General features: G+C 42.1%; 1 protein-coding gene across 1 annotated transcript in view; it reads right to left on the bottom strand.

Moving 5' to 3' along the window:
- Nucleotides 1–803: 803 nt before the first annotated feature.
- Nucleotides 804–27,725, bottom strand: part of LOC134608713 (zinc finger protein 260-like) — a 48,746-nt gene continuing 21,824 nt past the window's right edge. Inside the window, exons 5-7 of the mRNA XM_063451770.1 lie at nucleotides 12,358–12,491; nucleotides 10,051–10,174; nucleotides 804–1,631 (exon numbers count right to left, since the gene is read on the bottom strand). Of these exons, the coding sequence (XP_063307840.1) occupies nucleotides 1,487–1,631; nucleotides 10,051–10,174; nucleotides 12,358–12,491 (403 nt within the window). The 3' untranslated portion in view covers nucleotides 804–1,486. The remainder of the gene's footprint in view (nucleotides 1,632–10,050; nucleotides 10,175–12,357; nucleotides 12,492–27,725) is intronic.

The following is a 27,725-nucleotide window of genomic DNA, read 5'->3' as shown; positions in this document are numbered from 1 at the left end:
GTATCCTGTTACTCTAATGCCTACTAATTTAATTCTGTTTACAGTTATGGTTACTGAACTGTGAGATTATAGCCAGTGGGGTATCCTGGTTTTGTGCTGCCCTAGGCAGGACAAAACTCAGGCGCCCCCTCCCCCCCACCCCACCAAACCGTTCCCGCCCCGCCTTCTAAATACACACACACTTTTACTGACAGATACGCATACATTAGCTAACAAACACACTCACTAACAGACACACTCACACACTAACAGACACACTCACTAACAGACACACACTCACATTTTTTATTTACCCCTCCAGCCTCCTTACCTTTGGGAATGCTGGGGGGGGGGGGGGGGAGAGGAGAGAGGGTGTTCTCTATCTCCCTGGGGTCTAGTGGGACTGCTGGGCTGGTTTCTGGGTGGGCGGGCGGCGAGGGAGCACTTGCTCTGAGCTGTGTGCTCAGCTCCTTCGCGTGCCGCAGAGTGAGGCTGGGAGCCGGAATATGAAGTCATATCCCGGCTCCCAGCCTCACTCTGCGGCGCGCGAGGGAGCTGAGCAGACAGCTCAGGGGAAGTGCTCCCTCGCCAGCCGCCCGCCAGCGCCGCCCAGCAAGTGAGTTAGCCGCAAGGCTAACAAGGCATTTGGCTTGGGCATTTGGGGGCAGCTTTTTTTGCCGCCCCCTGTAAAATGCCGCCCAAGGCAAATGCCTTGTTTGGCTCGCAGCTAAAACGTCCCTGATTATAGCAAAAAAAAACAATACCAAACAGTAGCATGAAAATAGTATGTAAAATAAATGTAACATTAAGGCCAAAAAAAACCCTACAAAATGGTATTAATTATTGAGCATTCTGGCATTAGTAACAATGATTTACTTACAAACATTAGTAAAAGTGTATAAAATGACAGGCATAGATTTAATTCAGTAAAACCATGGAGGCTTTATGAAAGCACACATCAAATGTAATTTAGAAATTACTGTCATTATTACAACAAAAGCGAGAAACGCCTACCCTGAATTCCAGTTAATAGAATGTGAAGAGCTGCATTGACAGTGTCTTACAGTCATCAAATACTTTTGTGAAAAGGATAAAAATAATTGGAAACATTTGGATTGCATGTCAATGCCTATTTGGAAGATTAACAGTAGCAAAAAATCATCTAATTACAACATAAAGGGTTCAGCATGACAACGTCACTAATGTGTTTACCAAAGCTATGTGATTCTGTCGCATTAAAACACTAATTACATTTTCACATTAGTACTTTTGTAGGGAGGCCTGTGTTTATCTTCTGATGGAGCGTGTACATCTTTCTTCTATGACAATCAAAGTGTAGAGCATGGGATGGATGGTTTTGTTTTCTACTTAGGTCTATATCAATGCCACTTCAGTAGAAAGCGCATACATTTGTAACCTGGCATTTCATCCCGCCTTTGGTCAGATTGCATTATGTTACTAGGACCCCTCCAGTACTCCATGATGACCGTGTTAAATGAGAATTTCTTTAAGATTCTTCGGCGGCATGGTACTTCTTTACATGTTTCTGCAGTAACTGTTTGTCAGGAGATGAATACTGGCAAGAGCTGCACTTGAACATCTCCCCAGTGTGATGGCGACGAATGTGCAGGTCAAGACTCTTCTTCTGAATACTGAAATCAAAACAAAATTCATGTCACATTGAATAACTATTCCTAGACCTATTTCTGTGAAGATCTTGTTGGATTTGTCACATTGTCCAATAATAACCAGCTGTTACAAGGGTTAAAGCAACGCTGGATGATTTGTAGTCGCTGTCTGCAAAGTTTAAAAGAGTAGTTAAACTAGAACAGGTTGTTAAAGCCTGGAGAATTTCCCCATACAATAACTTTGTTTTACTTGGGAGAGGACTAAAAACAAGCAATGCTTTGAATAAAGAAAAAGTATAATACGTTACACAAAATTCTATCTAGGCCTACCTAGAGACCACAAATCAGTTTGCACAGCCCTAATTTATACTATACAATTATATATGTAGGCAAGGTAAATGCTTCATTTGTTAAATATTTAAAAATTATATACAGATCATCAATATGTTTTGTTAAATTAACATGCAATATTTTCCATAATTAGATCAATGATCCGGGTTTATATGATGCCATATATGGGTGTGATGATTAGAACTCTTCCTATCCAACATGAAGGGACACTCTAAGCTAGGTATCTCAAACTTTGACCATCAAGACATGAACGTCAACTCCTATCATTCTCCAGCCATTTATTGCATTAAAAGATATCTGCGAGATGTAGGTCATTGATATCGGGTGTGTGCGGGGGTTTGGAAGGAAGACAGATTGATGAATTTAAATTCATGATTTAAGCAACATAATTACTTCAGCTCATTGCAGTAGTTGCTATGAGACAATTGATGACGTCTAAGGTTGTAGTGGTTCATACTTGATAGTGCAGAAGTATGAATTTCATGTCATCATTTCAACTGCAGAAGAAGAGTGTCGTGTGCTGGTGATAGCCTTGTTCTTTTTCAACCTCCAAAAAGGGAGGGACAGCAGCTGTAGACTCATAGTAGGGATCGACCGATTATTGGTCTGGCCGATATTCTGTATTTTCAGCAATATCGGTATTGGCCAATAAAGATAACGATATTGCTGATAATGTAGACCAGGACCGCCATCAGTGTCCTGGGGGGGCCTGCGGCAATACAGCACCCTCTTACTTACCTTCCCAGTAGCTCCATTTAGCTCTCCTGTCTAACTCTCGCGAGTCCCACAGCCGTCATAGTTTTTCCACAGGTTACCATGGCAACGCTCAGCGCGGCACGCAGGCCGCGAGAGTTAGACAGGGGAGCTGGGAAGGTAAGTAAGAGTGTCTTGGGCCCTCTCTGCACAGTCCAACCCACCGTACCACCAAGGAATGCCATATCCCCCCTCCCTGGCCAGGTAAGAAGCAGGGAGGGGGGTGTGATCCTTGTTTGTAGATAGCACGGTCCTCTAGGGTAAACAACAGGCACGGTCCTTTGGTTTTCATATAATCCAGGCACCTTTATTGGCAAGTCCACACAGCAACACAACTAAAGCATCAATATAACAGGTTTCCCCTTTAAACAAAAACCTAGCTCGTCTGAGCACTGACTCACTTTTAATATCCCTCTCTATCAGGGTTAAACTAACAAAAACATATCACACCAACCTTATGTCACGTTTACATAGATTGAGATGGAGCTCAACTGCAGATTTCTTGGATTTAGATGTAGAATTAGATTTATAGAGAGTAATATAGGAACTGGCAATTCAATATAAGAAATACGGTTACTGTATCTTTAATTATTTCGGATTGGAGGACTTGAGAGCAGACCTAAGGATGAGTGCTCAGGAGTCTTTGAGAGAAAAAGTTTGTATAACAGAGGGAACGAATAACTAAGCTTCCTGAGGTTGAAGTTTGGTTCCAGAGTTCCCTTCCAGGGAGGTTCTTTGGGGAGACAGGACGAGAGGAGTCAGATACAAGCCGTGGTCGAGGAGAGGAGAAGGCGGTTAGATGAGTTTCAGTCCGATTCGGTACACAGGTAAGTTGTAGAGAGAGAATTTCAGCCGGTTAAGTTCCGCGGTACGCCGTTCATTAATCCAGCGTCTTGTGTCTGGTGCGGTCGCATTATGTAGCGTGATGAGACCGCGTCAGAGAGGGGGTGTGGCTAAACTCCGTCAACCCGAACAGCCTCTCTCCTACCTGATTCCTGGGAGGAAGCCAGCAACCCCCCCTGTACCTGCCTAGCAGGGATTGGTTTATTCCCCACTGCTACAGCTGATTATCTGCAACTGAGCAGTGGGTTGGAGACTGTTCCAAAAAACTCTGACCTGGACCTTTCTCCCAGTTGTGTCTAAACTGAGGAGTGGAGCATTGGCCCACCCTTCTCTCCAAATGCTCCACCCCAGGGGCCCATAACTAAACATAGCTTTGTGTTGTGCAACACACAAACTACATATACTCCCCCTCTGCATTTATTATACACACATACACACAACCTCTGCATTAATTATATACACACAGTACACACACCCTCTGCATTCATTATATACACAAACTACACAAACACTCACAGCACACACTACACAAACACACACACACATTCTGAATTCACGATACACACTGCATCCACTATACACACACACACTGCATCCCCCACACAAACACACACACACTGCATTCACTAATCAAATACTCCCACTGCATCCACTACACATACATATATTATTGAAAACATAAAAAATTCTGACTGAGATGTATATTTTGTGCATTTACCTTAATAAAAAAAAGATTAGCAAAATAAATAAAATAATCATGTTCAGTTAACAGTAGATTTGTGTATTAATAGTTTATACAGAATATCGGCAAGTTATCGGCTATCGGCCTGAAAGTTCACAGATTATCTGTATTGGCTCTAAAAAAAAAAAATCAATATCGGTCGATCCCTAACTCATAGCACCATAAATGTGTAAGCACCACTTTCACAAACATTATAATAGTGCAAAACAAAAAGAAAAATGTAAAAATTTCAAAGAAATAAACTGTGCCAAATTAAATAAAAATCACAATTGACAGTTTTGTTACAGATGAAATATTGGCATAGGCAATAAGAAGACGATGGTAGACTAGGCGCATACCTGAGCTGCCTCAACTCTGAAAGATTGAATTGGATACTTGTAAAATTAGATGCAAGATACAATATAAAAATATGATTACACAAATTGAAAAATAAAAAAAAAATCACACAATATATAGGTGGCTTTGAGAAATACATTTGAAATTGAAATTAATTTATTGGGGTTTTACCAAAAACCTTAACAGGATTTTGAAAATTGGTAAAGCCAAATACACTGCCACCACCTAAATAAAAACAGGATGTAACCATACCACAGGTCAGAGTGTTTGCTCTTCCTATTGTACGCTGCCTTTTTGCACACATTTACCTGGTCTCTTGTTTTATACTCTCTACCTCCCCCAACCATTGCTTTATCCACAGTTTTTGGCTTCTGTGCTTAGGTCCCTGGGTTTGTCTCTGTGCCCTTATTTGGGCAATATACCCAATTTTAAGCCCCCATAAATGCCATTGTGCTGTTCCAGTGGTTATTTTCTGCTCTACCTGTCCTTCTTTACTGCTTAGTGCCGTGCTGACTGCAGAGTGAATATCGCCTTCTTGTGCACGTTCCAAATGTGAAGAGGCCATTTTGGATCGTGAGATTCAGAGGATAGAGAGGATTTACAACATTGCTTCAGATAATTCATTTGATCCAGTCAATATACAGATTGATAAATTATAGATCGTGTTGCTTGGTTCCCTAGATAAATCATTTGAAAAATGTCAGCTCTATTCCTTCAATAGTTGGATAAGACCAGAATTATGCGGGACAACATTTGTTTTTCCATTAATATAGGTCTTCCCTTTTCTCTTTTTTTATTCTTTATCCTCTTTTACTCACTATTCAGTTGTAGTAGGATTGTGGCACCAAGTATCCTTGTGGATTCCCACCAGCACTACCCCTTGTATTCTGGAGGGTGGAATGGTTTCACTCCGGCCGCCTAGTATGCAATAAAGATTTTAAATATCTACCTTCTGGTGCATGTCGATATGGAAGCAGGTGGAAGGTATGTATGTGACGGAAAGTCATCACCGAGTTTCATACCCACATGTGCTCCCTCAATTGTCCAGTCACATTGGACCACAAGGACTTGGACTGTGGACTCAATGGGGTTCAACCGAATTGTTGCAGGCCTGTTTATTTCCATGGGGGAAGGTATGGATGGCCTGATTTGTTTGGCGCTGGCCACAAGCTTTCGGTGCCATTTTTGTGACTGTTTTACATGTGTCTAGATGTCGCTGTGTTGTGTGCCTGTATTCTACATAGAGCAGTTTGTGTCTGTATATGCAGCTGTGGGTCAACAAAGGGGGTGGAGGGGGGCAGCAGCTCTATAGACTAAACAATATAGTTAAGTGAAATGTAGTGCTAGTCTGTGCCTCTCCCCCTCCTATCAGGTTCTTGGGATCAAAACACCTGTTGTATGGTGTTGTAGACTCCATGTAGGGGGTCTGTGTCTGTAAAACCATGTGAGACAAAATAAAACGGCAGTTCAGTCAGTGTTGTACTCCCAGGGCTGTGTGTCTTCCAGTTACTGGGGGGAAATGGTTGCCTGCTTGTTGTAAGGGTTCCTGAGCGGCTGAAGGAACAGATTAGCGGAGGTAACCCATCGAGTTACCCGTGGTCTGCTACAATGTATTTTTCCGTTCAGGCGTTCCTTACAAGGAGCAGGTGTAGTTTTCAGAGAGGAGAGTAGCAGCTGCTCTACATTAGTGGCTAGTCAGTTACCCGACGGCTTCTCTGACGCTCTGCCCACTCAGTGTCCTACATCATGACCTGCACCTGTTGGTTTCTGACACTTATTGAGACACAGGTGAGCAAGCACCTCAGAGTGGAATGTCCAAGAATGTCCTTACCCAACAAGATTGCTCAGACTCCCGAGTACGATACGTAATGACCTCCTTCATGGCCAGAAGTGGCAGAGATCTCTGTAAGGGCATGGAATGTCTAAAGGTCATCCAAAACAAGCTCTTGGACATGACCGAACCTCAGCCAAGATTCTATATTTGGCAGACAAAGCCCCCTTGAAAGGTGAGTCATTAGATGTGCATGCAGTGCGGAATGGGCGCAATGTTTTTGTTCCTGGTCTGAGCTGGATGAGGCCGGGGAAACGGGTGCCATCTTGGATCCGTGTGCCTCACGGTCAGGCCCCAGTGGGGTTTGAAGAAATCCGTCCATCGGACCCGAGGAAAGTGCCTGGGGTGCAGCCCTGGGGGTCTGCATGTGTTTCGATCACTTTGTGCGCCCCATCAGGGTAGGTGTGCGTGCAGTAAATGGCTATTAGCAGCGTGGTGGTGAGGAGCTCCGGTTTTAGTCGGCCATGCTGCTCGGACTTCAGGCCACGCCCTGCAATGTTTTTGTTTCTTAGGCAACGTAAATGTAGCTCATGCTTTGGGAATATACAAAGCAGGATTATTACAAATTGAATCTAAAATGGCAGAGAGAATCATGGGAGATGGACCCTCAAGCTCATGGAATGCTGTTTTGAGAGTCATTTCTGAAGGAATTACAGAAGCAGAAAGGCAGAATAATAACGGTTCAGGCACTCCGGGATAATAAAAATAGCAGCTTTATTGAGGCAAAAGCAGCAACATTTTGACCCCATCGGGTCCTTATAAAGCATGATAAAGACCCTTTAAGGTTGAAATGTTGCTGCTGTTGCCCCAATAAAGTTGCTATTTTTGTTATCCCAGACTGCCAGAACCGTTACTTATTATGCATATCTTGAAAAGGAGGCCTGGCCAGCCTTAGCTTTAGAGCACCTTGGTTATTTGGTGAGTGCAGTATCCAGTATGTCTCTACTTTGAATAAAGCCCAACTCATGCTGAAGAAAGTCATCACCCACCAGAGGTGTTTTGGATGTGTTTGTCAGCAGAGAAGCTGTGCCACCAGCTACTTCTGGCCCTCAGATCCTCTCACCACCCAAGGACTCTAGTTCTGCCAGTGTGTGTTTACCAGGCAGTGGTTCCAATCCCAGCACAGCATAGAGAGGACACCAGGTTCCCACAAACACGACTGATCAAATTCACTTACAGTCCTTCTCTACCAAATTTACAGATGTTGGTCGAATTTCCCTTTTTCCCCCAGAAGTGAGCAGAGATTTCCTCAGATGCATGAATCCTACAAACAGTACATGGGTTCATGGGGACCTCTTTGCACCCTAGATCAACCATCAGATACTTCAACTGGCTAGCCAGATTTGAACAATACTGCTGTGTATGCATTACAAAAGGGATTGGACACTTCAGGTGGTAAATACCTTTCCACCATTTGCAATAATTTCCTGAATAGTTCATCATCTTCAAGTTTCAGCAAGTGTCACCCCTCTCTGGCAGAGCAAACCTTGGATCCAAAGTCTGCTGGAGAGGTTGCATGTAGATCTTCTGCTTCTCCCGGTCTTTTAGTCTCTCCTTAACAATGCTCAAAGAAATCCACACCTGCTGGGACTTTTCTGGCATTTGTTCCAGCTATTTAGAATTTTCTGTTTCTTTTCTATGGGCAAGTCTTACCATTTTATCAACGTCATGTGCAATTTCAGTTATGCATATGACTTTTTAAGGATGTCCTGGTGGGTAAGGATCCTCTTATTTGCCATCTCATACAGTGTATCTGTCTTCAACACCCACCAGGCCCTAAGTATACCAAACCTTGCAATTTTTCCACCGTATTGTGTTTTCTCCATGATTTGCTCAATAATGATCTTCTTTCACTTTGTCAAGTTCACTTTTCTTCTCTGTTTCAGATTTGCATGCACTTTGATGTCAACGCTTTTACGGTTTTCCCCAGAAAGCATGACTTTTTACATTTCCCGTTGCACCAAATACAGCTCGACCTCCGGTTTTTTTCGTATCCCTTTTTTTTCTGCAGAACCCAAAATATGTGTCGTTTTGACCATACACTGCTATATTTCGTTTTGAGACACCTCTCCGCCATTCTTCATCTGGTCAATTGCTTATCTTCTATGTTAAATCTCATAAACCAGTTTGTGTGACCCCCTTTGCCAAATGGGTTAAATGGCTGTTGTCATTAGCGTCATGGACGCATAGTTTGGCGTCCATATGGGACACCAGGCCTTCATGTGCTTTATTATTAGATTTTCTACAGGTAAAGGAATGGAATCATGTGAAAGGGGTTATAGTTACCTTTTAACTTTCACAGACAGTCATTTAGATATAACAGTAGCTAGGACAGAGCTCTTTGATGAAATATTGGCTTAACAGTCTATGTTATCATAATCAACTTTAAAGCCCAGCAAGGAGCACAAACAAGCATTTATTTTAGAATCCAACCTGTGTTATCATATGGTGATTCATAGATGTGGTCACAATCTGTGTGCTTCACTGCGGTGTGGGCATGACATCCTACATGTTTCCCAGTGATACTCCTTTCAAGCTACATATAAGCTTATACAGCTAGCGTACTCTTCTGTATTCTATATAATCTGCTTCTAGACAGCATAGCTGTTACATTGAGACTTGTCCGGGTAATACTACGCTCAATTGTTTTGACTCGGTTTATGCTCAATACCCAGACATATATCTTTAGCCTGCATTAATTGTTATAATCAACTTAGCCTGACATTACTTGTTAATTCTGCAAGACTTCCCTCTTTGTGTGTATATGCAACCAATGTCTTTATTTACTGATGTATCACCACTGCATGACAAAAATAAAGAATTTAAAAAAAAAATTGATATGGTGATCAGCAAATTTGTTTGAGATTATTTAGATGGATTTAAAAATTTTTTTGTAAAAACAACAATGTTCTGTAATAGCTCTATCCCTTTTTTCGATTAGTGCTTAAAGGGACACTATAATCATTAAAACAACTTTAACTTAATGAAGCAGTTTTGTTGTATAGCTCATGCCCCTGCAGTTTCACTGCTCAATTATCTGCCATTTAGGAGTTAAATCACTTTGTTATGCAGCCCTAGCCACACCTCCCAGCATGTGACTTACACAGCCTTCCTAAACACTTCCTGTAAAAAGCCATCTAATTTTTACAATAACGTTATTGCAGATTCTGTATAGTTAAGATTTTTTTTTTTATCTCCTGCTCTGTTAATAGCTTACTAGACCCTGCAGGGGCCTCTGTGTGACTAGGTTAAATTTACAGAGCAGGAGATAAAAACTTTTAAGGTAAGTTACATCTGATTGAAAGTGAAAACATTTTGTTTTCATGCAGACTGTGCCAGTCAGTCAGGGCAGGTGTGGCTAGGACTGCATTAACAGAAATAAAAGTTTTTCAACTCCAAAATGCCTGTAAATGAAGCAGTTAACTGCAGAGGGATGATCTATACACAAACACCGCTTCATTAAGCTAAAGTTATTTTGGCGACTACAGTGTCCCTTTAAATGTTTTTATCATTTAACTTTTTTCTTGGAGGTGGGTTGCGGAGATATATTTAGTATTTGAGCCAAGACAACAGAAGGGTGGATATACCTGCTATAAGAACAGCGCTGGCACTTGTAAGGCTTTTCACTTGTGTGTGTTCTGCTGTGTCGACGCAGGGAACTTGCATCTATTGAGGCATATGAACACAGCTCACATTTGAAAGGTTTCTCACCTAAAGAAAAAAAATTATAAACAAGAAACACGATGTCTGATAAATAAGAAGTCTTTCACAGACCTGCAGTAAAAGGAATCCATGGAATACAAGCATCAACAGGGTTCAGATACCAAAGACTGGACTTTAAGACCTATGCAAAGCATAAAAGCATGCCCTTTTTTTATGAATGTATTTTGATTAACACCGTTTGGCCCCTTTGACTAAAATCACAATTCTAGACGTGTCTTACTTTCCATGTGCATGGCTAGGATACAACATATGTCCAACATAGAACCTGGTGGTTATTGTGGAATGCAAAGGAATACTGACTTGACTAGGTTCCTTCCATGGCCAAATCACATAGGAGGTTGATAAATATGTGCAACATAAGTTCCTTTCAGTCCTTACACTTTGTAATCACTTTTGTTTGCTTGTTTTACTTAACCGTTTTTGCTGGAGATTGTAGGAAAGATCTTAAAATTAAGTAAATAAGCAGTGCTGCCAATTAAAAGCCTTCTAATGAGCCTTCTAATGAGCTTCTGAAAGTATGAGTACAGTAATGAAACACCAAGATATTTTTGAATTTTAAATTACAAAATTATCATTGTGAAAAGTATTAGTGTTTGTTTCCGTTTCTGCATAACAAATTTGTAAAATCTCAAAAATATTTTGAATCGCCTGTATACCTGCACGACAAAACTCTCTATTTTTTTGGTCTGATAATAAACATCTTAAAAATAGCTGAGTACATTTATGAACTCTTAAAACTTTTAGAATGAGTAGGCTGCCTTTCTGTTGCAGACAGGGCCTCTTTCGCACATTCTGGATCATCCATAAATTGAATATTTAGTGATACAGTATGCATTCTCTTTGAAACTATTTCACTGCTTTGACCTGTTTAACAGAGAATTCAGAGGATAAAACTGTATGTCATGAAAAGCAAGTTAAACATTTTAGAATAAAATAGAATAAAAATGCTTCTAAGATGCAATGTTTACAAAGAAAATAGTCTTTATTATAGCCATGGAAACAAGTTCTGCATACACAAATTACTCGGCAGACTGAGTGGTAAAAGAACCGATGATTAAGGAATAAAACGAGCCCTCCTTTTCTTGGCGATGGTCTGAGCTATAGAAGACTAGCCAGCACATTTAGTTTCTGGGAGTTCTCAGTAAATTTTATCAATTGTTCAATATGTCTAGTTAATTTCAATGGACCCACTAATCCTCTGGTTCTCACACTACTAACTCCCAAGAGACAGTTTTCCATATTAGCATGTATCACTTGTGTCTTTGTGATACTGAATATAAACGTGATCAATTCAGAAATTACTATATCCTTTTACATAATTGTTTAACACTGTATATATTCATGCCAACTATGTTTTATTTAGATTAGATTACTGTAATTGACCGTTAAATTTGAAATTCATGGAAAGTGTGTATGCATTCAAGCCATTGGATAGATCTTTCAAATACATTGTTCAAATAGAGATTTAACATGATTTTTACTTGGGTGTCCTACTTCATGTTTGACTTGTCTCTCACAAGGCTGCCTTTTTTCTTCACAATTGCTTGTGCCAATAGGTAATACTGATTATGTGAAATTAACCTAGCCAAGCCTGGATCTTAGAGCATCATTAAAATTCCTAAAATTTGAGAAAGGAATATTACACTCACAGTGGTAAAAAGGGAGCTACATGACAACTATTCTGTGTTAAACGTATACATACAAACAAACAAGAAAATGTGCATATTGGTGCAAGCACAACCAACATTTGGGGGTTCTGCCAGACACATATAACGGACGTATTGATGGGCAGCCTATGGAAGGTGCCGATACGTACTTTACAGCATTTAAATGCTACAGGGAGGAAATAAAGTCATTAATATGCGAGAACCCTGCAACACACAAATTCTAAATATGGAGTGTAGTACCCACATAATCATCAACATGAATAAATTGTGTTTGTCCAGAAAAACACTGGCAACCCTGTGCTTATCCATCACAAAACTTACCTTCAATTTCAAATTTTCATTTGGGGAGGAGGGTTAAAATAAATAATATAATATAATATAATATATATATATATATATATATATATATATATATATATATACACACACACACACACATATATATACACGCGCGCGCGCACACACACACACACACACACTTTTTTCTTTAATGCAGATTCTTACCCGTATGTATTCTCATATGCTGTATTAATGACGCCTTCAGCCTGGTTTTGTAGTCACAATTTTGGCAATGAAAAGGTTTTTCTTCAGCATGCACTCCCATGTGTCTCTGAAGAGCCAATTTAGAAGAACACTTCCTACATTCACAACAGCAACAAAAATGGAATTTATATAAAAAAACAAAAACAAAAAACAAGACAACAAACAATAAGGCAATTCATCTACAGAGTGAGATCATTATAACTAGTGTTATTTCATCACTCTATGCACTGACCGCAGTGAAAAAAAGAATGATGTGTTCAAGTGTTACGCAGCCCAACCTCCTTTCAGTATTTTATCCTATTTAAAGTCATTAAAAGAATTACTTTCCAAACTGTGCTACCAAAAAAAACTATTGCAACTTACTGCCCATTTTATTCCACACCATTTTAAAATAGGGAGACGAGGCAAGGTGGTCATATGATAATAAAATATGTATGCCTGCTAGAGGTCAGTTCATATGGAAAGTGCAGTGCTGGGACGAATACTTCAACTAAGCCCAAGTAGCAGGTTCTGTTTCTGCATCAACATTCAACACACACGCAAAAAAAAAAGTTATCCAACTCAAACCAGCTGTTATAAAGTTTAAAATACCTTTAGTTCTTATTTAGGACATCCATGTGGAACACAGCCATTCTGTCTGTTCTATTTGCCCCACTAACTTGTATTGTGCCTAGGCAGCACATCTAAAGAAGTATAGGTTATTTAAACAAACAAACAAACAAAAAATATATATACAGAAGCTTACCCATAACTTTGGCTCCCTGTGAAGTAGGACACTGGTGGGAGTAGTGGAAAAAGGGGATGGACTAGTGTGGTGATTCGCATCACTGGCTCCACTGAGTCCCTGGGGGATGGGTCTGCCTGTAGAGTTGATAGGTCAGAATGGTATGAATGCACACTCAGCTGTCTACCAATTAATTAACCTGGCCCTCCAAGGGCAGACCATGCACGGAGCACTTTTTCAGTGCTCTCTGTAGGGTCCTAATGCCCTGAGCATAGTACACATCTAATGATGTGCTTGCAATGTGGTAGTTAGGAACAGTTCCCTGGTGTCCCCAAAAGCAGGACACTGGGGAACAAAGCTGGCATGGTGGGACAAAACCTGAAAATCAGGACTGAAATCGTGAGGGCTGGGTGAGCTGTAGAAAGATCTCAGGTGACTAGCTGTTCCATAAAGAGCTGTCTGCCTGGAAAAATAAGTAAAACCCCCTCCCAAAAACAAAACAAAATAAAACAAAACTAATGTATGACCAACTTAGAAGCACACAAACTGTGAAAGTGACAATATTAGTTTGTTACAATATTCCCTGTTAGAAGATTGGGATCAGTAGTAAACAGATCTGCTGCTAATAATGTATTTTAACATTGTCAGGGTGGCGGTCCGGTGCCCGGGACCCAGACACTGTCCGGGCGGCGGTGCGTGGACCGGTACCCAGTATGCCTGATGTTTAGCGTAGGAGTCACAGTGTGGAGGTGGATTAGCAGGGTAACCGCACGCCCCCTGGTGTTGAGCACCAGCGTTTGTGCAGCCACATACCATGACCCTGAATCAGCTTCAGCGGATACCAGGAACTAGGAGCTTAGAAATTAAGCAGACCTCCCAGGAGCTGAATAGGGAGGCTCTGCAGCAAGATTGTATCCAGTACTAGAAACAAGGCAAGGCTAGAGATAGGCACCAAACATGAAAACAAGACAGAACTAATAGAACCCAGAACCAGAGAAAGATAGTAAGCTAAACCCAGAACATATACACAAGACATGAGGACAACATGAACATAACATGGGCATAACTGGACAGGACTGGACATGGACTGGGTATACAAACTAAAACAAGACAAGATAACATAGGCAAAACAAGATGAGAAATAACTAAGCACTATATATGAAAATCATGGGGATTTAGTCACATTATATAATCATACATTGCATAAGCCTGCCAACAACGCCAATTTACCCCATATCTGGCAGGTCCAACACTGCCTAATGTATACTAAAACAACCAAAGAAGACATGTATAGATAGCACTTACCTGCAAGAAAGGGCAGAGACTTGAAACACTGCTTCAGGTCCAGGAAAACAAACGGGTGTGGCAAATAAAACAAACATTTAAATGAATCCAAGAGACTGGGAAATCCAGGGACGGACTTTAGGAATGAACCCAGAAATCCCAGCATAAAGAAAACCAGACATAGAATAGAAAATCAAAAAAACAAGAAAAACTAAACAAGAATTGTAACTGGATACTGGATACCAGAAGCCAAGGCCAGACATCTCCAAAGAACAGAGCAGGATGTGACAAACATATAATGGTAAACAATTTTCAGAAAAACTGATGCTCCTTAGAATATCATAGTTATAGTATTTCAGATGGTATTCTCAAGGATATAAAAATCCCTTCAAAATCAATAGCCTTATCAACATTTACTGATACTCCACTACCATCTGTGAATATTTGGGACCTTGGGCTCTTACATTGTAACTATGTTACAAATCAAATACTGGTCATAGTTTAGTTGTATGATTATACATTACCCTATATTTTATTACAAATAAGGTTTACCATGCCTCTGTGTACCCACAAGGTCCTAGGTCCTGGTTTGAACCCGGCTTTCATTCTTCCGAGTGATTGGAATAACGCCAAGCAAATTTGAAGTTTCAGGGCCTCTGCCTGATTCCTGGGTCGTAGGTGACCACATAATTATTAATCCTGCTCTACTTGTGGCTTCAGGCATAGCACTGCCACACCAGGAACAAACTCTTAAGTTAACACATTGACTACTGAACATGAGTACAGTAGTTAATCCCCAGGAAGAGTTCAACTCATCACGTGTGTAAGTGCTCTGTAAACGGATCATGCAACGGCTGTGATCATTGTTTGTGAACTGGGCTATGTTCTGCTCTCTGCCAAAGCCATGGCCCGTGCCTTCATTTTTTTCTTGTGAAAGGAGGGCCAAGTCCAAGCAGTGCAATCAGATGCTGCATGCATAACTTGAATAAAATAGATATAGACAGCCCTGAAACAAATTTCCCCCATGGCAAAAAATTTGATGTATCTAGTATGTGGCAGAATCTCAAAATGAAACATTGCTCAGACCGGGTTCCTGCAGTATAAGCAAGTTTAAGAGGTTATAGGGCCTAGAGTAATCCTTTAATTGCCAATGTTATATTAAATGTAGCTTATGAATCTGTTTACTCTTTGCTGGCTGTAGTGGGGATGGGTGGTGGCATGGCCATTTTTGAGTGAGTCAGAGATGTAAATTCATCCCTTCCTCTCGCAAGCACCATCTTCGCCTGTCCGCACCTATCTTACATTCATTCTTGACAAGAACCCCCCCCCCCCAAAAAAAAACACAACACACAAATTAATAAGCAACAGAACATAAAAAGGTCCACCAACAGTCACTCGCATATCTGTACTCACTTCTTGTAGATACAAAAATGCATCCAAAAATGAATAAAAAAATAAAAAAATAAAATGTCCAGCAAACATAAATAGGTAAAAAAAAATATCACACACCCCAAAATTTATTGAGGTTCGCATAGCAAGCTCAACATTGTTTCAACCTATGACTTTCTCAAGTTCATCCAAAAACGTAATAAAGACATATTGTTAGGTTAAAACGCTGTGCAGCTTGCTGTGGGGACCTCAATAAATATAGAGTGTATTTTCACCTATTGATGTAAGTTAGACATTCTATTTGGAAACGAACAGCAAAGCATGTTCAAGGAAGTCATGAGCAAGTTTCCTGGTTTGAGTATCACTTCCCCCCCCAGCATGCGAGCCAAAATATACAGACATGGTGATTAACATATTTCACATTTATAAAACAAGGTTAACACTAACATATACACACCAATATTGGTGGGTATATGTCTGCTTCAGTAGATTGCATATAATTAAAAAAACTGTATTTTTTTTTTTCTGACTTTGTAAAAAATTATCATGAAAACAGACATAAAGAATGACCACATTGTAATTAAAATAACAAAAAACACCAATTTTCTACTTAAAGGACCGCTTCACACCCAAAAAACAATTCAGCTTGCTGAAGTGCTTTATTGGTGTGCAGTATAATATGGCCAGTGGAGTGTTCTTTTAAGTGCTTCAGATTTTGTTTTTATTTTTAAGTGTACTTCAGTTGGAATCAAAATTATTCAACACAACACATAATCAGGTTTATTGTACAGACTTTCAGTTGTTTGCAATGAACAAATCAAACAAATGCAATTGAAATAGCTCAACACAACAAATGCTTCAAATTACATCCCCAAATTAATCTGATAATGCCACTCATAATGACTTCTGTCTCAAAATTATTCAACTATATATTTGTTGTATGACTTTGTATCGGTTACAGCAGCGTGCTGCAACCTTTTAGCACCTGGGGACCGGTGAAAAGAGGAGAAATATTTTGCGGACCGGCGTCAGCTATAAATAAAACCCAATGGTATGTGTGAGAGATGCAGTGTGTGTGTGCATATGGGGGGCAGTGTGTGTGTGTGTGTGTATATGAGGGGCAGTGTGTATGTATGGGGGAGGGCAGTGTGTGTGCATATAGGGGAGAATGATTGTAGGTCTGTGGGGTTGGAGGGTAGATTAATATTTCCTGCAATCTCTGGTGGTCCAGTAGGGAATCAATGGTGGTCCCTGTGGTGAGAGAACTCTAGCAGCCTCAGAAGCTGCTAGATTTCACTCTTGCGAGATTCGGAGCGTTGCTGTGGTAACCATGGCAACGCTCCAAATTCACGAGAGGAGAACCCGGTGGAGCTACAGGTTAGAGTTCCCCCGGGTCCTCTCTCCCTCCCTTCCCTGCCGGGTGCCAACAGTACACTGCGAGCGGGCCGGAGAAGGAGATCTCTGATCTCCCCTCTGGTCCTGCAGGAGAGAGAGAGGCACACTTCCTGATGCTATGATCAAGTCGGGTGAAAGCTTTCCCGGACCGGCAATAAATTCATGCGGATCGGCGCCGGTCCGTGGCCTGGGGATCCCTGGGTTACAGAACCTCCATCTGTTATTACCATGTTTGGACTTTATGGACTAGCTGTACACAAGCCTCCCAACCATTCAGAATTTAGCAGGACAATCCCAATTTTTGGGTTCTGTCCTGCTGTCCTGACTTTGGTGCTGACTGCGTGCAAGTGCATCATTCTACACACATGAACTAAGCTTAAGGCATTAGGACCCTGCATAAACAATGCCCTCAGTAGGCCAAATGAAGAAAAGGCAGTCTGGCGTGCATTCTCGCCACGCTGCCTTGTCAACCCTTCAGGTGGACCAGCCCTTTTTTCCCTCTATTGATGTTTCACTGTGCTGTCCCCCCCCCCCCCCACTGGCATCTTTAAAGGGAATGTGTTCATGGAATCGGTTACTTGTTATACAGTCACGCGTGCTCTACTCTTTTTCTGCCTCTTATTGTTGTTACCTTTTCCAATTTACTTTTTTGACAAACCTCAATAAAATAGAAGTTAAAACCTATTTTTCCCTTGTAGTGAAATCATTGGACATAAATCATTTACTATCATTGGTCTGGCACGTAAGAAATGTAATTTCATACCACGCCCGATATCCCTATGATAGCCATCTTTTGGATATATTAAAATTGCCTTTAAAGCATCTTCTCAGCTGTTATAGCCTCTGTGTACCCTTTGCCCAAATGATCTGAAATAATGAGGACAGGAAACGAGACCTCATTAATGGGGTAGGTCAAATTAAAGTTTGCTTCAAAAAAATATAAGATGTGGAGTTCTGCATTTTGGAGTGGAACTAAACACTGCACCTTCCAGTAACTGAGTAGTTTCACTTGGACCCCAGCTTTAACGGATTATTCAAAGCCCTATAACCACCTCAAAGAGAAAAGGGCCCTGCACTCAAATGCCCACTAATATCAAATATAGAAGTGGGGGAGTTACCAGTGTACTATCCAAAATCCCTATGTTCATTTATATGACCTAGGTTTTTAGTACCAGTAAAATTGCCACCAAATTGTAAAATCATCTGCTGTATCGAGGCAAACCTCTAAGGCGAGCCTTACACTAACAAATCACCTAGCCGATTCCAGCTAAAATGAAAAATCTCTGGGACAGAAAGGAGTACTTTTATATAATCCAGAGTCTTACAAGAATAAAACTATGCTGAGAAATCACTGCAATTATCATATTGTTTTGCATCAGAATGATTTCAGAAATATGAAAAAAGACCTACATATATTCAGTAATGAAACGATGTTGATTTGCACAAAAACAGCTAAAACGAAAACAAGCCTTAGTAAAAATACAATATTCTAGTAGCAACCTTTGCAAAACTCTAACACCGTGGTGGGGATAGGCAGAATAAATTTAGTCAAAGCAGCAATTAGCAGGGGAGTTTGCATAAGGAAAGCTGCTTAGAAGAGCGCAGCTCAATATCTTTTTAAAACACAATGGCAACATGCATCTGAAATAGAAAGATTACTAAGGGGTAAGGTTGAGGCAAATAAAGAACGATTCTCAGCTAATGCACTTGGTTTCAGAATCTTTCAAAACCAGCATGGGAAGAAAATATGCAGACCTTAAAATAAAAAAAAGATAAAAGAATGGGGAAAAAAAACTAAAGAAATATATTTCTTGTTTCTTTCTTATGTTAGTCATAAAAATCCCCATTTGGAACAGCAGATCTTTAAACACTTCCTCAAACGCAGCTGTACAATAACTAGAATAGAATCTGCACAGCCTACATAACAATTTTTATAAATGTGGATGAACATTAAAGAATTCAGATGGCAAACTTTATTTAACCCCTTTGTAGCTGGGCCATTTAGCTATCTGGATTTTACAGTATTATTTTTTTCTAAAAAGAATTTAGCTTTTAGAGTGATTTTCAAGCTTTTATGATAATCATGAAAGTGATTTTGATTATTGGAGCTATAATTCAACAAAATTGTGTTTATTTTAAAGAACCCGGCTGCAATGGGGCATTTTGGAAATCAAGTGATTTTAATGCATACTACGATATATCAACCACCACCAACAACTAAACAATCTTTATAATTCATACCTTGTTCTAGAGAAAAACAAACCTTCCAACCAAAATTAAAAGGGAGAGAAAAAAACTGATTCATGGACTAAAGTGAAAACTTTTGGAATGTTGCAGTGAATGTGAAATGTAAAGCCAAAGTCGCCAAACGGGAAGCATAGCTGACTTCACTGTGAATTCCTGACAATTCTCACTTTATATCATGTCCTACAGAGCACTCCAAACTGCTTAGTTGTTTAGTGACCCCTACAGGAAACTATGGTATTTATGAGTGATTTTGAGGTTTATTTACTACACAGTTAACGGATACCGTATATACTCGAGTATAAGCCGACCCGAATATAAGCCGAGGCCCCTAATTTTATCCCAAAAAACTGGGAAAACTTATTGACTCGAGTATAAGACTAGGGTGGGAAATGCAGCAGCTACTGGTAAATTTCTAAATAAAATTAGATCCTAAAAAAAATATATTAATTGAATATTTATTTACAGTGTGTGTATAATGAATGCAGTGTGTGCGTATGTGTGTGTGTATGAGTGCAGCGTGTGTATGAGTGCAGTGTGTGTGTGCATGAATGCAGTGTGTGTGTGCATGAATGCAGTGTGTGAATGCAGTGTGTGCAGGGCCGGTGCAAGGATATTTGCCGCCGTAGGCAAAACATTTTTTGCCGCCCCCTCCCCCCCCCATATGTCCTGACTTCCCCTCCTCCTCCCTCAGTGATCCTTACCTCCCCACCCCCGTGTTCCTTCACTCCCCCCCCAGTGGTCCTGACTCACCCCTCCCCTAGTGGTCCTTACCCTCCCCTCCCCTAGTGGTCCTTACTTCCCCCTCCCCTCCCATAGTGGTCCTTATCCCACCCCCTCCCTCTCATAGTGGTCCTTATCCCCCTTCTCCCTCCCATAGTGTTCCTTATCCCCCCCCATCCCTCCCATAGTGGTCCATATACCCCCCCTCCCTCCCATAATGGTCCTTATACCCCCCCTCCCTCCCATAGTGGTCCTTATCCCACCCCCTCCCATAGTGGTCCTTATACCCCCCCTCCCTCCCATAGTGGTCCTTATACCCCCCTCCCTCCAATAGTGGTCCTTATCCCCCCCTCCCTCCCATAGTGGTCCTTATCCCCCCCCCTCCCTCCCATAGTGGTCCTTATCCCCCCCCCCCTCCCTCCCATAGTGGTCCTTATCCCCCCCCTCCCTCCCATAGTGGTCCTTACCCCCCCCCTCCTCCCTCCCATAGTGGTCCTTATACCCCCCCTCCCTCCCATAGCGGTCCTTATACCCCCCTCCCTCCCATAGTGGTCCTTAACCCACCCCCTCCCTCCCATAGTGGTCCATATACCCCCCCCCCTCCCATAGTGGTCCTTATACCCCCTTTTTTTTTATTATTAATTTTTTTATTTTTTTTATTTCTTATTTTATTTATATTTTTTTTTTTCGTCCCCCCTCCCTGCTTGATATATGGCAGGGAGGGGGGCTCTCCTTCCCTGGTGGTCCAGTGGCAGTTCAGTGGGGGGGAGAGGGGGGCTGGCAGAGCTGTAACTTACCTGTCCTGCAGCTCCTGTCAGCTCTCTCCTCCTCCGCGCCGTCCGTTCTGCTCTTCTGTCAGCTCCCAGTGTAAATCTCGCGAGAGCCGCGGCTCTCGCGAGACTTACACTGGGAGCTGACCGAGGTGCTGAACGGACGGCGCGGAGGAGGAGAGAGCTGACAGGAGCTGCAGGAAAGGTAAGTACAGCTCTGCCAGCCCCCCTCTCCCCCCAGTCTGTATTATGGCAATGCAAATTGCCATAATACAGACTCTGACTCGAGTATAAGCCGAGTTGGGGTTTTTCAGCCCAAAAAATGGGCTGAAAAACTCGGCTTATACTCGAGTATATACGGTAATAAAATTGCTAAAGGTGGGACACTAAAGCTAAATTGGATGCACAGTTTTTCAGGGAAAGTTGATTGTTTAAATCCAGTTTCCAATTTAATTTCTGATCATGTCAGTAGAATGTAATGCATTAAAACCAATGGTCTGCAGGGTTATTATTATTATTATTTTTTTAACAATTCCTTAAACACCAAAGTAGGTAGAGTATACAGCTTACTCATCAGTTGTGTAGATGTGATATCTGCTACATAGAAACACAGAGGATTTAGGTGCATAGGTTTAGGAAAAAATAGATCACAAACCTTTACTCTGGAGCATACTTTGAAAGTTAAAAGAACACTCCAAGCACCAGAACTACTATGGCATGCAGCAGTGGTTATGGTGCTAGCAGTGTCCTGGTGCCCTCCAATAGTAAGTAGTAAATGATTTGACAACTTACTTGGGGTCTGCCCAGCACAAGCCACAGCTTCTTCTAGAGCCAGAAGCAGTCTTCCCTGCATTTCAGGGGAGCACACGTGCCATGATGGAACTTCTGGTTCCAGAAGAGGTTGCGACCAGCACCAGCTCTGTAGTGGTTATAGCACTTGAAGTGTTCATTTAAGGGAAATCATAAAGACTGGAAAAAAAAAGATATACATAAACAGAGAAAGAAAAAAAACCCCAGGGAAATAACATTAATTAACATTGGCCCCTTATTTAAATGTTGCACTCAAAAAATTGGGGAGATATTCAGGCTTATCAATAATGTATGGACTCTCACAGGTTCATCCTCATTCAGATATCCAGTGATGCATGAAAAAATAAATAAACATAGTACAGAGCTGATGTGAATTAAAATCACACGCTTTAATGAATGCAGTTTAGAGAACCAAAACATATTAATGGTTCAATATATGTATGCATTTTTCACAACCAAAAAGTATATAATCTAAATGATTATATACTTTTTGGTTGTGGAAAATGCATACCTATATTACATACATCGAACCATTAATATGTTTTGGTTCTCTAGACTACTCATTGAATAGTGTCATACATGGTTTTCATTTTTGGCATTACACATTTTATGTATTTGATTATATATTTTTTTGGGTTGTGAAAAATGTAAGTATATGTTCCATATATTGAATCATTAATATGCTTTTATATGTTTCCGTTTCATTATTCTGTACTCTACAATTAATGAGGACTTATTAAGTTAATCCTGAGAAGGAAAAACGAAGTGGAACGCATATGCGTTCCAAACGCATATCACTGCCATCAGTATCAACTACACAAGAAGTTAGAACACTTCCTGATCGGTGAAATGCACATGCGTTCCACGGACATCCAACGGAACCCCATATAAGGAAGAGAGCCATCGAACAATTGGAAACAAGTGAACCGAGACAAGCGGATTGGTTGAGTGGATTCCGACACCTGTAGGAGGGACTTTTAAATACAGCTATGGTCCTCAGAGTTACTTAGGCACTTTATCTGTATATTATTTCATTTTTACTCCTGATGAAGTCTAACTTATTAGACGAAACACGTAGAGTTTATTTTTTACTTACGGTTTTATCTACCGTATATACTCGAGTATAAGCCGAGTTTTTCAGCCCATTTTTTGTGCTGAAAAACCCCAACTCGGCTTATACTCGAGTCAGAGTCTGTATTATGGCAATTTCCATTGCCATAATACAGACTGGGGGGAGAGGGGGGCTGGCAGAGCTGTACTTACCTTTCCTGCAGCTCCTGTCAGCTCTCTCCTCCTCCGCGCCGTCCGTTCAGCACCTCGGTCAGCTCCCAGTGTAAGTCTCGCGAGAGCCGCGGCTCTCGCGAGACTTACACTGGGAGCTGACAGAGGGAGCTGCACAGACCGCGCGGAGGAGGAGAGAGCTGACAGGAGCTGCAGGAAAGGTAAGTACAGCTCTGCCAGCCCCCCTCTCCCCCCCACTGAACTGCCAATGACACTGGACCACCAGGGAAGGAGAGCCCCCCTCCCTGCCATATATCAAGCAGGGAGGGGGGACGAAAAAAAAATATATAAATAAAATAAGAACTAAAATAATAAAAAAAAATTAATAATAAAAAAAAGGGGTATAAGGACCACTATGGGAGGGGGGGGTATAAGGACCACTATGGGAGGGAGGGGGTGGGTTAAGGACCACTATGGGAGGGAGGGGGGTATAAGGACCGCTATGGGAGGGAGGGGGGGTATAAGGACCACTATGGGAGGGAGGGGGGGGGTAAGGACCACTATGGGAGGGAGGGAGGGGGGGGATAAGGACCACTATGGGAGGGAGGGGGGGTATAAGGACCACTATGGGAGGGAGGGGGGTATAAGGACCACTATGGGAGGGAGGGGGGGTATAAGGACCACTATGGGAGGGAGGGGGGGGGATAAGGACCACTATTGGAGGGAGGGGGGTATAAGGACCACTATGGGAGGGAGGGGGGGTATAAGGACCACTATGGGAGGGGGTGGGATAAGGACCACTATGGGAGGGAGGGGGGGTATAAGGACCACTATGGGAGGGAGGGGGTGGGATAAGGACCACTATGGGAGGGGAGGGGGAAGTAAGGACCACTAGGGGAGGGGAGGGTAAGGACCACTAGGGGAGGGTGAGTCAGGACCACTGGGGGGGGGAGTGAAGGAACACGGGGGTGGGGAGGTAAGGACCACTGAGGGAGGAGGAGGGGAAGTCAGGACATATGGGGGGGGGGAGGGGGTGGCACAATTTTTTTTTTGCCTACGGCGGCAAATATCCTTGCACCGGCCCTGCACACACTGCATTCACACACTGCATTCATGCACACACACACTGCATTCATGCACACACACACTGCACTCATACACACACACGCTGCACTCATACACACACGCTGCACTCATACACACACACATACGCACACACTGCATTCATTATACACACACTGTAAATAAATATTCAATTAATATATTTTTTTTAGGATCTAATTTTATTTAGAAATTTACCAGTAGCTGCTGCATTTCCCACCCTAGTCTTATACTCGAGTCAATAAGTTTTCCCAGTTTTTTGGGATAAAATTAGGGGCCTCGGCTTATATTCGGGTCGGCTTATACTCGAGTATATACGGTACATCTGTATTTTTGCCTACCACTTCTATGAAGAACCCTCCATTTTTCATCAAAGAGATTGGAAACACAAAACTATATTGATGGGCTTTTTTTAACTACTTGTACACTGTAAGTGCATTCATTAAAGCGTGTGATTTTAATTCATATCAGCACTGTACTGTGTTTATTATTTTTTTTTTCATGCATCACTGGATATCTGAATGAGGATGAACCTGTGAGAGTCCATACATTATTGATGAGCCTGAATATCTCCCCAATTTTGTGAGTGCAACATTAAAATAAGGGGCCAATGTTAATTAATGTTATTTCCCTATGAGTTTTTTTCTTTCTCTGTTTATGTGTTTAGGTATATCTTATTTTCCATGTACATTGAGGATTGAGAGGAATCCTTTGTTATACCAAATCAAAAGGAAGTAATTATCGTTTTACATTCATTGTATATATGCTGCACCTGGGTGGTCTAATTCTGTTTTTGTAAAGCGGCACTGTCATTGCCGGATTCTGTTTTTTTTACCCCCTCCCGACTCCACTACATCTAATTGACCCCCTAAACACCCCCAAATTCCCCTAAGCGCCCCATATTACCTAGTTTTGTAACTTTATTTTGTGCCCGGACCTAGGTCCTGGGTGCCTCCATCTTTGTTTGGGTAGATGAAGTTCTGTGGGACATTTTATCTATTTATTAATTCGTCAGAAAGACGCATGAATAAATAGAAATGTCAGACGAACAAACAAACACTGAATATTGGTGTTCATTGGTTCGGTTTATTACAAAGAGGGAGCTACCGGCGCGCAGCTCCCTCCTTGTAAAATGTAAAAAAAGAAGCAGTGCTCCCCGCCACTTCTTAAGCACCCCCATGTCATCCCTCACTCTATGGGGGTCAGTGGCGGATCCAGAGCCTGATCTCGGGAGGGGCACTTGTAGATTATTTTAAAAAAATAATCCAGGCCCAATAACCACTACAGCTCAGTGAAGTAGTTATGGTGCCAGGATCCCATTCCCAAAGTAAGTAACAGTTTGACAACTTACCTGGGGTCTGCTGGGATATAGGGCATAGGAGCAGTGGGAAGTGTGAGGGCAGCAGTGTGTGTGTTAGGGGGCAGTGTATGTGTGGGGCAGTGTGTGTGTGTGAGAGAGCTGCAGTGTATGTATGGGGGCACTGTATGTGTGTGTGGGGCAGTGTGTGCATGGGGGGGCACTGTATGTGTGTTTGGGGCAGTGTGTGCATGGGGGGCACTGTATGTGTGTTTGGGGCAGTGTGTATATGGGGGGCACTGTATGTGTGTTTCGGGCAGTGTGTGCATGGGGGGGCACTGTATGTGTGTTTGGGGCAGTGTGTGTATGGGGGGCACTGTATGTGTGTTTCGGGCAGTGTGTGTATGGGGGGCAGTGTGTGTATGGGGGGGGGGGCAATGTGTGTATGGGTGTGGACTGTATGTGTGTGTGGGGCAGTGTGTGTATGGGTGTGCACTGTATGAATTTGTGGGGCAGTGTGTGTATGGGAGGATCGTGTGTGTACGGGGGGGCAGCAGTGTGTGTATAAGGGCATAAATGAAATTGCCCCCTCCCCCTCAAGATGACTAGGGGTCCCCAAGCCCCTAGTAACCCCCCCCCCCTCCACACAAAACAAATTATTAAACCCCTACCTACCCCCTCACCCTAGAAATAGTGAGGGGGGAATAAAACAACTAAGTGTCTGGAAAAAAAAAAAAAAAAAAAAAAAAAAAAACACTTGATGTCTTCTTTTATCTAAAATCTTCATTTTTCAGCCCCAAAAAAGGCCAAATAAAAACCATCTTATAAAGCCTTTCAATGCAATTTGACTCAGAACACTCTGATTGCTAATCATTTTACACAGCATGGGAAAGTTCTTTGGAATCGCGGCATAGCGAGTAGGGGCATAATTTACGAATACTAAGTAATCCAATTTAGATCTTTCAGCCTTTTGGTAGATAGCTCCCTAATACCAAATTAGGGAGCTATCTACTAAGTGGGTGCAAGATGCAGCCGCGGCACGAATAGGATCAGAGTTTTATTCATTCTAATGAAATTCCGATCCGAACAAAGTCCTGAATAGCGTCCTAACATGAATGGAGAAACTGTTCTCATTCTGTTAGGACGCAATTCGGTAGTTTCGCCAGCTTTCTGTCTAAGTGACAGGACATTCGTGAAAAGTGAAAGAAAGCATCGTGGGAACACTGAGGAAAGGTGAGAATTATGGGAACATTTCTCTGACCACCGGAAATGAAGCACACTTTGCTCCTCCGCTGGTCAGAGATGGTCACGCATAGGAAACCTCCATAAGACAAGTAGTCCCAACTTTGTCTTATGTTTTAAAGAAAACTAGAGCAGACAGGAAGAAATTAATAACAGATCCTGACAGAGGAAGAGAAGATGAATCGATTAAAGAAAGGTTAGTTCGGCATGACAGTGCCGCTTTAAATCATAAAGACTCATATATCTTTAAAGTATCACCTTTTGTTAGAATATTGCTGTGAAAAAAAATAGACTTTATATTCTGTATTTTCTAAAGACCATTCATTATTTTTTTTGTTCATTAGTGTCGTAGATTGAAACTACCGAACACAGACCTCCCTCCTGGCTCATTATCTACAAAGGGAACTGTCAATTGAGCGCTCTCGCTGGGAGGCCGACGTTCGTATAGCCGAACGCCATGTGGAAGAGAAAACGGCGTCCATCTTGTTTGCTCTAAAGGAGGCAGCGGGACTTGGTCATCGAGTTTCTGGATCTGAGATCAGACACTCAACTTCCCAAACACCGCTGAAACCATACGAATGACTGCTTCCTTTTTTTAGAACAGCCAGGAGAGCACCATTCGGTAGTTCGGTTCCCACGAACAGGGCCGGCCTTAGGGGTGTGCGAGCTGTGCAGCCGCACAGGGCGCCATAGACCAGGGAGCGCCCCGACAGCCGACACAGCTCGCACATGGCCGGCTGACAGGGGAACTAAAACAGGTACCCGGGTGAAGGATTAATTATTCTCCACCCGGGTCTATTAAAAAAAAAAAAAAAAAAAAATCTCGGCGGTGGGGGCGGGACTTAATGAGCGGCAGGGCCTAATACATACCTGAACCCCCTGGTAATACCTACCCGAAGCTGCACAGGAAGAGGGAAGCAGGAAGGCGCCCCTGCTTCCCCAACGACCAACTGCATCCACTACCCCTTGCAGCCATAATGGAAAGAGGTAAGTCTGTGTGTGTGTGACCGACTGCCTGCCTGTGTGTTACTGTTTGCCTGTTCATGTGTATGCCTTCCTGTGTGTGTGTGTGTGTGTGTGACTGACTGCCTGTGTTTTACTGTTTGCCTGTTCATGTGTCTGCCTGCCT

Source organism: Pelobates fuscus, chromosome 4 (genome assembly GCF_036172605.1).
Source record: "Pelobates fuscus isolate aPelFus1 chromosome 4, aPelFus1.pri, whole genome shotgun sequence".
NCBI lineage: Eukaryota > Metazoa > Chordata > Amphibia > Anura > Pelobatidae > Pelobates > Pelobates fuscus.
The sequence above is the reverse complement of the archived record's forward strand: the minus strand, read 5'-3'. Positions and strand labels throughout refer to the sequence as shown.